The 16,368-nt window shown below is 54.9% G+C and overlaps 1 protein-coding gene across 7 annotated transcripts in view; it reads right to left on the bottom strand.

The window, feature by feature from the left end:
* Positions 1–16,368, bottom strand: part of PPP2R5C (protein phosphatase 2 regulatory subunit B'gamma) — a 146,040-nt gene that overhangs the window by 70,497 nt on the left and 59,175 nt on the right. For 2 of the 7 annotated variants that reach the window (XM_060181038.1, XM_060181039.1), the window contains exons 1-3: positions 12,076–12,194; positions 11,793–11,858; positions 1,440–1,614 (exon numbers count right to left, since the gene is read on the bottom strand). The exons of 1 other annotated variant lie outside the window; for it this stretch is intronic. In XM_060181038.1, coding sequence (XP_060037021.1) covers positions 1,440–1,614; positions 11,793–11,858; positions 12,076–12,102 — 268 coding nt within the window. In that variant the 5' untranslated portion in view covers positions 12,103–12,194. Of the gene's footprint in view, positions 1–1,439; positions 1,615–11,792; positions 11,859–12,075; positions 12,196–16,368 lie in introns of those variants that run through there. 4 more of the 7 variants (XM_060181040.1, XM_060181041.1, XM_060181042.1 and 1 more) reach the window with 3 other exon arrangements.

Genomic DNA, 16,368 nt, shown 5'->3' with positions numbered 1-16,368 from the left:
AGCACAAGGACCGGGGTAAGGATCCCGGTTTGAGCCCCCACCTGCAGGGGAGTCGCTTCACAGGCGGTGAAGCAGGTCTGCAGGTGTCTGTCTTTCTCTCCCCCTCTCTGTCTTCCCCTCCTCTCTCCATTTCTCTCTGTCCTATCCAACAACGACAGCATCAATAACAACAATAATAATAGCTACAACAATAAAACAAGGGCAACAAAAAGGGAGTAAGTAAATAAATATAAAAAATTTTATATTTATATAAAAATATAAAATATATTCATATTTTATATATTTTATATTTATAGTATGTTATATATAATATTTTATATTATATTTATAATATTTTATATATTTATAAAATATATAAAAATATATAAATATAAATATAAAAATTATGTAAGAAATTAGGTGAGGGAGCTGGCTCAGCAGCGCAGTCATGCATGAAGCTAGAGCCCCGGCACCAAGAGGAAACACCAGTAACAACACAAATATCTTATGGATGGGAGAGGGGTCTCCAGTTTGAAAATAATGGAGGAAAAAACAGCGGGTTCCATGCAGTGCCGGCAGAACATGTGACACACACTTCACTCCCGAAGATACGCAAATGGAAAACAACAGGCAGCTGCAGACATCATGGACATGCAGCGGGAGCCCAGGAGACACCGCCACATGCCCTACAGGGAAGGACACAGTCAGATGCCAGGGAACATCAAGCACGGGCAAGGAGGCACTCAGCCCTCACCCACGGGGGAGGGGTGTGAAGGGGTGCAGACACTTTGGGGAAGTACCTGGTTTCTTAAAAAGCTAAACGCAGGGGGTCGGGCGGTAGCGCAGCGGGTTAAGCGCACATGGCGCAAAGTGCAAGGACCGGTGTAAGGATCCTGATTTGAGCCCCCGGCTCCCCACCTACAGGGGGGTCGCTTTACAGGTGGTGAAGCAGGTCTGCAGGTGTCTTTCTCTCCCCCTCTCTGTCTTCTTCATCTCTCTCCATTTCTCTCTGTCCTAACAACGACAACATCAATAACAAGTACAACAACAATAAAAAAACAAGGGCAACAAAGGGAAAGTAAATAAATATTTTTTAAAAATTAAAAAAAAAAAAAGCTAAACGCAGCATTCCACATAAGAAAGCGATCCTACTCCCCACCCAAGAGAGCTCAAAAGCTATGTCCAAAGACTTCCCTGGAGATGTTCACAGCAGCATGTCCAGAGGAGCCAAGAACCAGCTCAAATGCTTGTCGATCTGGGAATATGTAAACAGAAAGTGCAATGTTCATGTGACAGAATACTATTCAGCACTGCGGTGTGCATGGATGTCAGAAACCCCCAGCATTCACAGAAAACCGGAAACGGCCCTGCTGTGAGCTGGGGCCTGACAGGCCCGGCCAAGGCGAGGCCAAGTCTCCCTCTTCGGGGCAGCCCCCGGCTGCTCGAGCCTGGGACGTTACCTTTCAGAGATGGGAGTTTCTGGAGCTCTCTGTTGGTGCTGGCGCTGAAGCGGGAGGAGCTCTGCCGCTTCTCCTTTTTCACCACGGGCTGCGGCAGAGGCACCTTGATCTTGTTGGAAGAGGAGACCACGGCTGCTGACGGCGCCGCCACGGTGCTGTTCTTCCTGCTGGGAACCTGCATCCAAACCAGAACAGACACGAGGGCATGGCCAGAGAGCCCGGAGCACCATGGGAGCAGGGGAGGAGGCCAGGGTGCCGGAGCCTGGCGCTGCAGGGTCCTCTCCCTCCACCCCCAAAACACAGCTCGTGGCCACTGGGGTCTGAGACTCCCTTCCTTTTAGGGGAAGCCGGGCTCCCGGAGGGTCACAGATACACTTCATTTTGTTCTGAGATGAGATGAGATGAGACAGGCAGAAGGAGAGGGAGAGGGAGGGAGAGGGAGAAACAGGAGCATTGTTCTGGCATACACAGTGCTAGGGATCCAACTCAAGACCTTAGGCTTACAAGTCCAGCATTCTAGCCACTGTGCCACCTCCCAGATTGCCAAGTACACACACACACACACACACACACACACACACACACACACACACACACACACACACACACGTTGATTTTGGATATGGAAAGAAGTTGAAGGGGGAGGGGGTTAGAGAGGGAGAGACAACCCTGCAGGCCTGTTTCATTGCTTGTGAAGCTTCTCCCCTGCAGGTAGGGACTGGGGGCTTGAACCCGGGTCCTTTTGCAATGTAACATGTGCATTCAACCAGGTGTGCTACCACCCACCCAGTGAATTGTTTTTTCAGGTTTATTATTATTGTTTAATTATTTTAATGCTGGGCTGAGGAATAAACCCAGGGCCCTGTGTATGTGCGATGCCACAGCGGAGTGTCCTCCCGACCCGGCACTGCTCCACGATCCGTGGAGCTCCCTTGGCGCTGGCCGTGGTGCTAAGACGGGGTGTGTGCTTTACTGCGCAAGGGCCCGCATTCATTTATTTAATGAGACCAGAGCACTGCTCCGGCACAGGCAGTGCTGGGGACTGGATGGACTCTGGGCCTCATGCTTGCAGCCTGCGAGTCCTGTGCTCTCCCACTGGGCCTCCTCCCTGGCCACCATGCCTCTGACTTATTTACTGTGGTGGTTGGCGGAGGCTGGCTAACGGCACCCCTCCCCTGCAGGGAGTCTGCATCCAAGTGGGCACCTGCGGCTCTGCCTCTACCGCAGAAGATACCCACAGACGCGGGTCCAGACTAGGGCACCCAACGCGACCGCACAGGCCTTTGAGGGACCAAGATGCACCGAGACGATGGGAGCAAAGGCCAGAGAGTCAGAGACCGCAGGGACAGTCAGCCCGCTCTCGAGACAGAGGATGGGGCCACATGCTAAGGTGTGCTGGCAGCTGCTGTGCTGGCCAAGGCCCGGAGTGGATTCCTTTCTAGAAGCGCCAGGTGGAAGTAGCCATGCCCGCTCCTGAGTCCTTGGCCCTGCTCAGACCTCCAGCTTGCAGACACCAAGCCCAGTCTGTGCTCCTGACCGTCCGTTCAGCAGCATCAGGGGACAGATCTCACTGACCACTTGGGAAGATGACAGCCTCTCCCTGATGGCACTCAGCACTGGGCACCTGCGGAGACCCGGTGCCTCTTCCAGATGCAGGGTGCCAAGAGGCCAAGACCACACGTGGCTACTTGCAAGGAGACAGGGAGAGAGGATGGAGCGGAGGGGCCTGAGTGTGAGATGGCAGGCAGAGAGGAAGCCCCGTCCTCACCTGGGGGCCTGTCCCCACGGGTTCCTGTGTGGGTATGTACGGGTGTGCAGTGTGCGAAATGTGTGTAGGCACGTAAACCACGTGTGTGCCTGAGTGTGTGGTGGGGCTGGGGTAGGGACTGCGGAGTGGGGGGCTGGCCTCTGGGGGATCAGGAGAGTTGAAGGACAGCAGTGCAGACCCCGGCTGGCTGCCTCCCAGGCGCCTTCTAGGAGCCCCGCCCGCCCGCCACCTTGTCCTCACAGTCCAGCTCCAGTGGCCCCTGCACTGCCCCCACTCCCCTCAGACTCCAGCGCTGCCTGGCGTTCTCGGGGCCCCTCACAAATACCTCAGGCCCCCAATGACAGACTACTCGACCCCCAGACAAGACACCTGAGCCTTTAAGGGTCCCAGAGCACTTCAGCTGAACAGTGTGGCCCTGGCAACGGACAGACAGGAGGCTGCGGGAGAGGACTAAGAGACGAGAGCGGGGGTGGGTGGGGATGCGGGGGGAACAGCGGGACACGGGCCGAGACCGGAGGACCGGTCCTTACCCCACACCAAGTGCAAACGCCAAGTCGAAACGGATCAGGGGCCTGGACACAGATGCCACCACCGTCGCCCGCTTGAAGCCACCCAGAGGCCAGCGGCTTGGGAAGTGAGCAGTGGGTCAGATGTTGGACTCCCGTGCCAGGACCCAAGTTTGCTCTCCCAGTTCTCTCACTTATTAATAAATAAATATTTTTTAAGTATACAGAGGCCAGTCTTCATGACCTTCAACTGGCAAGAGCAGGGAGAGGAGGAGAAATCTGCCAACCAAGGCCCACAACGCTGACCAAGCTGAGGAGGGGAGAGCGCTTCACTTGCAGGCCCAGTGCCTCTCGGCACACATGCAGATGTCTGCAGGGCAGAGAGCAGATGGCCAGCGGGACCGCTCAGCAGCAGAATCGACTTCCATCTGGAGACTTCTATGGGAAAGCCCCAGGAAGGCGGGGGCAGGAGGCAGAGGGCAGGGGGTGGGTCTCCCGTCCCCTCAGAGGCCTTGAAAGGCTGAGAGCCCTCTTCACAGCGGGCTGTGCTCCAGGTGTCCACCATGACTCCTTCTCCTGGGAACTGAACACGCGTGACTCTGCAAGCCGGTAAACTTTGAGACCCCTCGACAGCCATGAGCAACCTTTACTGGAGCTGACGATTGTTTGTCTTATGGGACTAAACTTTTGATAACTGTACTCAGACTTTATGGACCTAGCGTACTCTTAGCTTGTTCTGCCTTTTGCCGACTTCACCCTAATAAACTTGGTATTGTTTAAACCCGTTCCCAGCTCCCCGCTGTGAATCCTTTTACGTTCCGCAGCAGCCCCGCCAGTTACCAAGCGCAGTTCTCCACAAGTGGTGGAGCGGGCAACAGATGTCTCTCTCCCCCCTCACTCTACTTCTGGCTCATCATTAAAGTAGTAATGGGAAAATGCAAAGGAAAAGGGGGTGGGGAGATAACCTAATGGTGATGCAAAAAGACTTTCCTGAAGCCCCAAAGTCCCAGGATCAGGGAGTCAGGTGGTAGCGCAGCGGGTTAAGCGCAGGGCAAGGACCGGCGTAAGGATCCCGGTTCGAGCCCCTGGCTCCCCACCTGCAGGGGAGTCGCTTCACAAGCGGTGAAGCAGTTCTGCAGGTATCTGTCTTTCTCTCCCCATGTCTTCCCCATCTCTCTCCATTTCTGTCCTATCTAACAACGACATCAACAGCAACAATAACTACAACAATAAAAAAACATGGACAACAAAAGGAAATAAATAAATATTTTAAAATAAAAAAAAAAAGTCCCAGGTTCAATCTCTCACACCACCAGAAGCCAGAGTCGGGCAGGGCGCAGGGAAGGATGGGCAGGGGAGGCTAAAACATAGTGAGCGTGACTCGAGAACTAAACCTGAGGGGTCCGGGAGGTGGCGCAGTGGATAAAACACCGGACTCTCAAGCAGGAGGTCCCAAGTTCAATCCCTGGCAGCACATGTACCAGAGTGATGTCTGGTTCTTTCTCTCTCTCCTCCTATCTTTCTTATTAATAAATAAAATGGCAGGTGGCGCAAAGCACAAGGACTGGCCTAAGGATCCCGGGTGTCTTTCTCTCCCCCTCTCCGTCTTCCCCTCCTCTCTCCATTTCTCTCTGTCCTATCCAACAACGAAGACATCAATAACAACAACAATAATAACTACAACAATAAAACAACAAGGGCAAAAACAAAAGGGAAAATGAATAAATATTAAAAAAAATTTTTTAAGTTAAAAAAATAAATAAAATGTAAAAAAAAAAAAAAGAAGAAGAAGAAACCTGAAAATTCCACTCCATTTCCATTCATTAAGTTTAGGGCCTGAGCGAGCTCACTGGGCAGGGTCTGTATCAGCACATGTGCCAGCCGGGCCCCAGTCTCTGGGACCACATGGCAGGTACCAAGGCGACAGAGGCAGCTCAGTGCTGTGAAGTCCATCCAAACAGAAAAAGGGCCCCGGGGCATGGTGACTCGCCTATGCACAAGACCAAACCAAACCACTAAAACATAAATGGCCAACGGCCAGACAGCAGGGGAGGTGCCTAAGGCCCCCAGCCGGTGCAGATGTCCCCAGGGACCAAGCCACAGCTTTAGAGGTCCACACACCAGAAGAGGTCCACACATGCCGCTTGCTCCGTGGCTCCCCCAGGTGGTGGGAAGGAAGACGGCAGCGGTGGCCTGGGTCCTGGGTCCTGGGTCCTGGGTGGGGGGGCAGTGCCGCCAAAGGCAGGAATGCTGCAAGGGTCCCCAGGCTTGCCGGGGGCAATGGAGGCTCCAGCATGGGCGGCCCCCCCTGTGAGTGAGGAGGGAATGCCACCACGACCAGGGTGGAGGCCGACATCAGCACGTGTAGGGTCCGGGTTCAAGCCTCCTAGCTCCCACCTGCAGGGCTGTGTGGTGTCTCTCCTCCTTTCTCCCTCCCAATTTCTCTATCTCCGTGATACCCGAAGAAAGAGATCGCGTCTGGAGCATGGTATAGAAACTGAAACTCACTTTGGAACGCTTTCACTGAGATGTCCTGACTGCTTTCGGCCACAGAGCTCCGATGCCCGGGGAAAGCAAACTAAGAGCCAGCCAAGACCCTCTTCTCACATTCCAGACTCCAGAAAACAGCCAAGCACCCAGACCTGTGTTAGCACAGTGCCACCTACGCATCAGTGTGTATCTCATTAGTTAGCGTACGACAGGCACTGGCACTTGAACTCGGGCCCTCAGGCCTCCAGGCTGAGCGCTACCTCCCAGGCCTTTTTGCTGCTACCCTGACAAAGCAGACGGGACGGTGAGTGGATTCTGCATCGAAACTAACCTGTGAGGTCAAAAAGACAACAAAGAAATGAGCCTTTTCGCCAGAGACTTTTCTAGTTTACGGCATCGGAGAAAAGCAGTGAGCTCAACGACGTGGAGCCCTCTGAGAATCTCCTGGCTCGGCCTTAGGAGAGAAGCAGGACAGACAACCAGGAAGCCTCTGCTCCTCAAGGGCTCAGGACGGGGAGGACAGGGTCCGAGGTGTGAGGTAAACTGCCCCCAGGGCTGGCGAGACAGCATGGTAGCAGTGCACCAGACTCGCCTGCCCAGGGCCTGAGACCCCAGGGTCAGTCTCTGGCACCGTCTGCAAAGCGGAGCTGCGCTCCGGTCTGTGTCATGTCAAAGTTGACAATGCAGGAGCGGACGCCAGAAGCCGGCTCCTGCCCGCACAGGGCCTTGTCAGTGGAGTTCTGTGGAGGGTTATTTCTCATACAAATAAGCTGGTTATGTAATCACAGCAACAGTGCCGTGACTGCTAGGCTGCTAGACAAGTGAGGGAATGTTTACATTACATTTTCAGCCTGAATTGCTAGTAGGGAGGTAGGGAGACCAGACAGGCAGGAGGCCCTACATGAAATCTTTGGGTTCCATATACATGTGTGTGTGTGTGTGTGTGTGTGTGTGTGTGTGTGTATGTATGTATATATATATATATATATATATATATATATATATATAGACTTCTAGTCTGAGAGAGACAGACAAAACTAACATTCTGAGGGGACTGGGTGGGGAGGGGGCACAGAGCCAAGGCCTTGTTCTCTGCAGCCAGGGGCTGAGCTTGGGGGTCCCGCATGTGGACTCAAGTGTCCCAGCCCCGAGCTGCCCGCCCAGCCTCTCTGGTTTTGCACAATAAGACAAGACAGCACAAAATGAAAGAAAGCACCACTGCTCCACAGCAGAGAACGCCACGCCATGCCACGCCGCTTGTCTGCATGTGCTTTGGGCAGGAGCCTTTTGAACTGGCTGCTGGCACCAGGTACAAAGGCCACGGTGCACAGGAGTGAGGGCAGGGAGCAGGGGGACCAGGCAGAGGTCACTGGTGGCCAGGGGGCAGCCCACGGAAGAAGTGAGAGAACTCTCTGGCCCTCTCCCAATGGCCCTTCCATCCCTCGGCTGTGCTGCCCTTGCTGGGACTTCTTCCCCAGACAGCGGCTCTGGGTGGGAAGAGATGGGAAGAGACGGCAGCGGGGCTGGGAGCTCCACTCCTGACATCGTGACTGGGAACCCCAGAGGCAGGGGAAGCACCGTTTCCTTTGGAGCCCAGCTCAGGGCTGAAAGGACAGGTGGACAGCGGACAGGATGCCTGCTGAGGGCTACTGGGGGGAACTACATGGCTCCAGGGGCTGGGCATGGGCGACTCTCCTCTGGGGGCAACTGCCGGGGTGGCGCTCCCCAGGCCACATACTGACCCCCACTGTCACTGGCCCCCGGCTGGCTCAGGTCCAAGCTCTGGCCAAACACAGTGGCCAGAGAGCCCCAGTGTTTTGGGAAGCTATCATTTGGAACAAAGCCATTCATGTTAAATGTGTGACAAGTTTTTTCAAATCTTCATTTTCTTCATTGTGGCACTTGAAGCCTTACGCACATGCGCGATTCCACCACTCCCAGGCCACATTTTCATTCATGAAAACAGACAGAGGGAAACTCACACTACGGGAGTTTCCTCTGGTGTCATGGAGCTGCCATGTGGTGCTGGGGCTTGAACACGGGTTGGGTGCATGGTAAGGCAAAAACTCTACCTGGTGAGCTATTTCTCTGGTCTCTCATGAACACTTTTAAAATAACTGGGCACAGTACACAATAATAATAATTATTATCATCATCAAAACACTGTATATCTGATAATCAAAAACAGACTTCACGGTCCAGGAGGTGGCACAGTGCATAACAGCACCAGACTCTCAAGCATGAGGTCCCGAGTTCAATTCTGGCAGCAACAATACCAGAGCGATACTCTGATTCTCTTACTTTCCCTGTTTCTCTCATTAATAAGTAAAATATTTTCTTTTCTTTTTTTTATGGACTTCAGGAACCTAAAAGCCATTTACTCAGTTCCAGACAGTCCCACGATGCTCCCAGATTGAGTGTTCCTCTGGGGACAGTTGCTCAGGGATGTGCCCGCTGCCAACCTCCAGCATCTTTCCTGAGAAAGTCACAGGAGCCCATCTGTGGCCAGCTCCTGAAAAACATACTGGGAGATCAACCAGCAGAACGCTGGGCAGAAACGCCCATCCCAGGGACGTGTGCAGATAAGGACGCCGCAAGGAAACATTTGACTTGCGGAGGCAGAGATGGACAGACAGTTCACTGAGTAGGGCCCATGTCTGTGTCTGAAAGGGAGAAAAACACATCAGCGTATAGCATATGACAGACAGACATGTTTAGAAAAAGGCAAAACTTGTGCTGCAGACATTCTGACCTTCGGCGGAATCTTTGCCACACTGATATCTAGGGCCGTTCACACAGATTGCAGGGAAAATGTGCTTGCTCTCTTCTTTTATTATTTATTTTAACTTTTTAAAATATTTATTTGTTCCCTTTTGTGGCCCTTGTTGTTTTATTGTTGTAGTTATTGTTGTCGTCGTTGTAGGATAGGACAGAGAGGAATGGAGAGAGAAGGGAAAGACAGAGAGGAGGAGAGAAAGACAGACACCTGCAGACCTGCTTCACCGCCTGTGAAGCGACTCCCCTGCAGGTGGGGAGCCGGGGGCTTGAACCTGGGTCCCTGCACATGGTGACCTATGTGTTCAACCAGATGTGCCACTACCTGCCCACCCCCCGAAATTCTTTCACGAAGGGCTGGCACCCACCCTATGCCACCCAGTAAAGACAAAAGGCTAAGCCTGAGACTCAGCGAGGACACAGGGCCAGAGACATGAGGGCCATCACTCTATTACCTACTGAACCCTGAAGCAGCTCCGAGACCCCCAACCCCTTCCTGGCTGAGACCCCAGTCACATGGTCCTTGTTCTGACCAACTACCCTCCCGACAGAGGCCACCGGCTGCTCCCCAGCCCGTGAGGCCAGAGCACAGGCTCTATTTACTGCGGACCCTCTGCCGGTGTGCGGCAGGCTCTCTCTCGGGGTGACCTGCCCGGGCTGCACGGCTACATGGACGAGGCGGGTGAGGTGGAGGGGACGAGGGACGAGGGAGGAGGGAGGAGGGACGCCTGCAGGCTCAGGGGAGGCGAAAGGCCTGGGCCAGGATTCCTGCAGAAGCACGTCTGCTGGCAGGTGGGGGCCCGAGTGTGGGTGGCAGGGGTGGGCGCCAGCTGTAGCAGCAGAGCCGGCAGCCGCTTGGAAAGACACGGGGCTCAACGGCCCAGGAACACCGATGTCCCTGAGACCGGGAGAGGCTAAGGCAGTTCTGCGGCTCTGGGAGGGCTGAGAGCCAAGGACGCAGGGTGACCCCCGGGGGGAAAGCTGGGCGCTGCCCAGTGACTGGGGTGGCCGGCGCCAGGGCTCCAGGACACCAGAGGCGGCTGTGGTCCCCTGCACGGCCCGGGTCCTCCGCTCCCAGCTCTGGACACCCAGCGGCTTCTGTGCCAGGCTGCACCTGCTGCGGGTGGGGGGGGACAGGTGGGCACGAGGGCAGGGCCCCCAAGCTGGCAGCGCCCCATCCGAAGGTCGGGTCATCCCAGTCCAAGCTCGGCGCTGCCGGCGGGAGGGGTCTCTCCCTTCGTGTCTCTGTCTCTCTCCGTGAGACCCCGCGTGTGCCCACCTGCGTGTATGTGCCAGAAACTGGCCCACGTGGGGCAGAGAGAACGACAACACGGAGGTTACAAACCGTGCGCCTGGAGGTGGCAGCCAGGGAGACAGCTCAGCCTGCCAGGGTGCAGGCCTTGCACCCCGAGCCGCCCCAAGGTTGCATGTTCAACCCCGGGGCCCCCGACAGCCGACCTGAGCAGGGCTCTGTGCTCACTTATTCGCTCATTCACTCACTCATTCATCCATTGATTCACTCACTCACTCATTCATCCATTGATTCACTCATTCACTCACTCACTCATTCATCCATTGATTCACTCACTCATTGATTCACTCACTCATTCATCCATTGATTCACTCACTCATTGATTCACTCACTCATTCATCCATTGATTCACTCACTCATTCATTCACTCACTCACTCACTCATTCATCCATTGATTCACTCACTCATTCATCCATTCACTCACTCATTCATCCATTCATTCACTCACTCATTCATCCATTCATTCACTCATCCATCCGTTCATTCACTCACTCATTCATCCATTCACTCACTCATCCATTCATTCACTCATTCACCCATTCACTCACTCATTCATCCGTTCACTCACTCATTCATCCATTCATTCACTCACTCATTCATCCATTCACTCACTCATTCATCCATTCATTCACTCACTCATTCATCCATTCATTCACTCTCATTCATCCATTCATTCACTCATCCATCCGTTCATTCACTCACTCATTCATCCATTCACTCATTAATCCATTCATTCACTCACTCATTCATCCGTTCACTCACTCATTCATCCATTCATTCACTCACTCATTCATCCATTCATTCACTCACTCATTCATCCATTCACTCACTCATTCATCCATTCACTCACTCATTCATCCATTCATTCACTCTCATTCATCCGTTCATTCACTCATTCATCCGTTCATTCACTCACTCATTCATCCATTCACTCTCATTCATCCATTCATTCACTCACTCATTCATCCGTTCATTCACTCATTCATCCGTTCATTCACTCACTCATTCATCCATTCATTCACTCACTCATTCATCCATTCATTCACTCACTCATTCATCCATTCATTCACTCACTCATTCATCCATTCATTCACTCTCATTCATCCATTCATTCACTCATTCATCCGTTCACTCACTCATTCATCCGTTCATTCACTCACTCATTCACCCATTCACTCACTCATTCATCCATCCATTCATCCATCCTCTCTCTCTCTCACGGCCAACATAACTCTGGGCCCGAGAGACAGCTCAGGTGGAGAGGGTCCGGCTCTGCCATGCCCGGCACCCAAGTCCGAGCCCGCCGCGCCGGCCGCGCCGCACCGGGGGCAGCTCGGGGCTGGGGGCGGGGTCTGTCCCTCCGTGTGTCTGTCTCTCCGGGAGACCCGGCTGCAGCGAGGGGCAGCCCGGCGCCGGGCGTCGCCACCCCAGGCCCCGGCGGGGTCCGTCCCCGCCCCGGCCCTCCCCGCCGCCCCAGCCCCGGGATGCGGGGCCCCGGTCACCTCGGTCTCCGCCGCGTCGGGTCCTTCCTTGGAACTTTTCCCGCCTCTCCCCGCTTTCTGGGGCTCCTGGGGGGCACCAAGCACAGTCGGTTAGGCGGCCCCGCCGGGGCTCGAACCCCGCGCCCGGCCCGCTGCACCGCCCCGCGCCGCCGCCGCCGCCGGCCCGTCGGGGACGCGCCCCCGAGCCCCGGCGCCCTGAGCCCGGCGGGGGACGCGGCGGCCCGCACCCGGCGGCCGGACCCGCGCACCCCGCACGCAGCGCCCCGCGCCGCCGCCCACTCACTTTCTCCTTCTTGTTTTTGTTCGGCATGGCTGGCGCGGGCCGCCACCGCCGCCGCCGCCCGGGGCCCGGGACCGAGTGCCGCCGGCCGCCGCGCTCCCCGCTCCCGGCTCCCGAGGCTGCGGCGGCGGCGGCGGCAGCGGCAGCGGCAGCGGCAGCGCGTCTCCGAGCCCCGCCCCGCGCCCAGAGCCCCGCCCCCGCGCGCCCCGCCCCCCGCACGCCGGCCTGCCATTGGCCCGCGCGCCGTCACGTGCCCCAACGCTCCGCCGGGCCCCGCCCCGCGCCGGCACGCGTCCTCCTCCGGCGGCGGGGCTGTGGGGGCGCGGCTGAGAGGGACGGGTGCGTGAGGGCGGGCGGCGGCCTCCCCGGTTCACGGCCGCGGCGCTCCCGAACCCTGAGGGCCCGCGCGTCGGCGCACGCAGGGGGGCGGCGGGACGGTCTGGGCGCCGCGCGAGCGGCGGTTTCGCTGGACCTCTGACGCCCCGCCCACCGAACTGTCAGCCCCGCCCCTCCGCCCAGGCCCCGCCCACTGAGGGACAGCCCCGCGGCGAGACCCCGCCCCCCGCGCTCGGCCACGCCCCTCGCCGAGGCCACGCCCCGCAGCCCGGCCTCCAGCCCCGCCTAATGCCTAATGCGTGCATGCTTGCATGCTTCGTTCGCTCGTTGACTCATTTATTTTAAACATCTTAATTTATTTATTATCGGATAGAGACAGAGAGAAGTCGAAAGGGGAGGCAGGGATAGAGGGAGGGAGACAGACTGACATCTGCAGCCCTGCCCCACCGCATGGGTAGCTTTCCTCTCCCGGGTGGGGACCAGGAGCTTGAACCCGGCTCCTGGAGCATTGCGGTGTGTGCGCTCAACACGGTGTGCCACCGCCTGGCCGCTATTTTATTTTTTAAAAATAGTTTATTTATTTATTGCCGAGAAAGATAGGAGAGAAAGAAACCAGCCATCACTCTGGTACATGCTCTGGTCCACTCAGGACCTCACGCTTGAGAGTCCAGTGCTTTATCCATTGTGCCACCTCCCGGACCACTACTTAACTATTTTTTAATTTTTAAAATTTTACCTCCAAGGAGGTTCTCCCTGGGACTCATGTCTGCACGGCGAGCCCAGTGCTCCTGGTGGCATTTTTTTTTTTCTTCTCATTTTCACTTATGATTGAGACAGAGATTGAGAACGAAAGGGGAGATAGAGAAAGACACCCATAGTGGGTTTCCTCCGTGCAGGTGGGGACGGGGGGTGGGGGGGGGACGGGGCTTGAACCCAGGTCCATATTGCTTGGTATCATGCACTCTACCTGCTGGGGAGAAGGAGGTTGGGAAGGAGGGGGGTAAACCACACACTCTGGGAGCCCCTAAGAACAGGCCGGGAGCGGACATGCAGAATTACAGCCTGGACGGGCAGGGAGGAGGCCCGTCACCCTGAGGGCCCCAGTCCTCACCCGGGTGGGAAGGGCCTGCCTTGAGCTGGGCATTGGGAAGCCACTGCCTGTTCTGCTCCGTTCTCTTTCTTGAAATTTGCAGGCAAGGTGGCTGGGCGGTGGTGGACCTGGTTGAGCACACATATTACCCATGGCAGGGGTCCCAGTTTGAGGCCCTCCGCTTCCCACATGCAGGGGGTGGGGGAGCTTCACGAGCAATGGAGCAGGGCTGCAGGCGTCTCTTTGTCTTGCCCCCTCTCCCCTGCCAGTCTCTCTCTGTCCTATCAAATAAAATAGAAGAAGAAAAAGAAAAGACCACTGGGAGAAGTGGATTTTTAGTTCAGGCTCTGAGCTCCAGTGGTAACCCTGGTGGAGGAAAAAAAAAAGAGAGAGAGAGAGAGAGAGAAAGTTGCAGGTAAAGTGTTTTTGGCCAGGTGGTGCTGCTGGATGGCCAGAAAGCTAAGCCAGATGGACGGGAAGAGCACGGAAGCTCTGAAGTGGGCCGTGTGGGCAGCCCTGAGAGAGTTGGGCCTGCAGGTGTGGGAGCCCCTCCTGGGCGCTCTTAGGTGGGCTGGTGGTTTCTCCAGAACAAGCAGCTGACTGGGAGATGGTGGGGCAATGCCCCCAGTTAAGAACATTTTGTCATTGTTATTTTTTATTTATTTATTCTCTTTTGTTGCCCTAGTTTTGTTGTTGTAGTTACTATTGATGTCATTGTTGTTGGCTAGGACAGAGAGAAATGGAGAGAGGAGGGGAAGACAGAGAGGAGGAGAGAAAGACAGACACCTACAGACCTGCTTCACCACTTGTGAAGCGACTCCCCTGCAGGTGGGGACCCTGGGGCTTGAACCGGGATCTTTACGCCGGTCCCTGCGCTTTGTGCCACCTGCGCTTAACCCGCCCGACTCCCTGTTGTTGTTATTTTAAGTGTATTTTATTTATTTGGTTTTTGGTGGCCTCGGGACCTCCAACATACATGTGCCATTTCACTCCTCTGGGGCCACTTGCCCATTTCAATCGAGAGACACATACACAGAGACAGAGAGAGACTACAAGCCCAGAGCTTCCTTCACGTGCCCTCACGGCTCCCATGCGGTGCTGGGACCCAAACCTGGACAAGCAGACAAGGCAGTCACCTTACCCACCCAGCTCTCTTTCTCTGATTCCAAATACATATGCCTTAAAAAAAGAACAAAAGGGGAGTCGGGCAGGAGCGCCTCAGGTTAAGCACATGTGGAATGAAGCGCAAGGACCCGCACAAGGATCCCGGTTCGAGCCCCCGGCTCCCCATCTGCAGGGGAGTCGCTTCACAGGCGGTGAAGCAGGTCTGCAGGTGTCTGTCTTTCTGTCCCCCTCTCTGTCTTCCCCTCCTCTCTCTATTTCTCTCTGTCCTATCCAACAACAGCGACATAAATAACAACAACAACTACCACAGCAATAAAAAAACAAGGGCAACAAAAGGAAAAATATAAAAAAATTTTAGAAAAAAGGCTTGGAGCTGGTGGTGGCACACCTGGTTGAGTGTACATGTTGCAATGTGCAAGGACCAAGGTTCAAGCCCCCGGTCCCCACCTCCAGGGGAGAAAGCTTCACTAGTGGTAAAGCAGGGCTGTAAGACTCTCTCTCTCTCTCTGTCTCCCCCCTTCCCTCTCTATTTCTCCTTCTCTACTCAATAAATAAATATTAAAAGACTCAAGTATTGGTGGCTCATGAGGTAGTTCTGTAGATAAAGCGGTGAACTGTCAAGCGTGAGGTTCAGGGTTCGAGACCCAGGACCACCGCCTGCCAGAGTGACGCTCTGGTCCTATCTCACCCGGGGGGCACGTGCCTTATTGTGTGTGGAGTCTAGGGTTCGAGCCACAGCACCACATGGGGACACCACAGCAGCAAGGGAAACTCCACCAACGATGGAACAGTGCTGTGGTGTCTTTCCTTCTAAGTGTCTCTCAAATTAAAAAAAGGGGGGTGTCTAGAAGCGTTAAGGAGCTGCATATGGCCCAGCACCTCGGGAAAAGAAATGCTACTCTGGGCCTGGGAGATATCTGCTGTTGGAACTTCGACTTGAAAGGGGCTTTAGGCTGCAGCACATAAAGGGTTGATTGCAGGGGTGCTGAGAACGGGTTTGAACAATCAGAGGCTTTATCTGGGTGAAATGGGTGAGAGGCAAATATTGAGGTGCCACAAAATAAGCAACTCCACTTAAAGTTAAGCTAAAGAGTGGTTTATTCAATAAAAATCACTGAGAGGGAGGCGGGCAGTAGCACAACGGTTAAGCGCAGGTGGCGCAAAGCACAAGGACCAGCATAAGGATCCCGGTTCGAGCCCCCGGCTCCCCACCTGCAGGGGAGTCGCTTCACAGGCGGTGAAGCAGGTCTGCAGGTGTCTGTCTTTCTCTCCCCCTCTCTGTCTTCCCCTCCTGTCTCCATTTCTCTCTGTCCTACCCAACAACGACGACATCAATAACCCCAACAATGTTAAACAACAAGGGCAACAAAGGAGAAAATAAATAAATAAATATTTAAAAAAATTTTAAAAAAATCACCAAGAATGTGAGGGGAGAAGTCTAGCTAGGGAAATAGGCAAAAGTCCAATGTCCACAAACTAAGTTACCCAAGATCACCACGTGGAAAGAGCAGGATCAGTCCGGGAGCAAACGGAGAGTCTGAGGTGAAGGTAACCTAGTCAAGAGAGCGAGCCAACTGCTCCAAGCCTATCCTTCAATACATCCCCTTGTCAGTCTGCTCCACCTCAGGCTGACGTCATTCTACGCTAATTGTCCCCAACTCCTTTCTACGCGGGTGAGATGCACACCTTAGCACGTGTGAGGTGCTGGAGAGCTCCATGGATGGCAGAACTGTGCTGGCTGCCTC

This window comes from Erinaceus europaeus, chromosome 22 (assembly GCF_950295315.1).
Source record: "Erinaceus europaeus chromosome 22, mEriEur2.1, whole genome shotgun sequence".
Classification (NCBI taxonomy): Eukaryota; Metazoa; Chordata; class Mammalia; order Eulipotyphla; family Erinaceidae; genus Erinaceus; species Erinaceus europaeus.
Note: the sequence above shows the minus strand (reverse complement) of the source record. Positions and strands in the feature narration are given on the sequence as shown.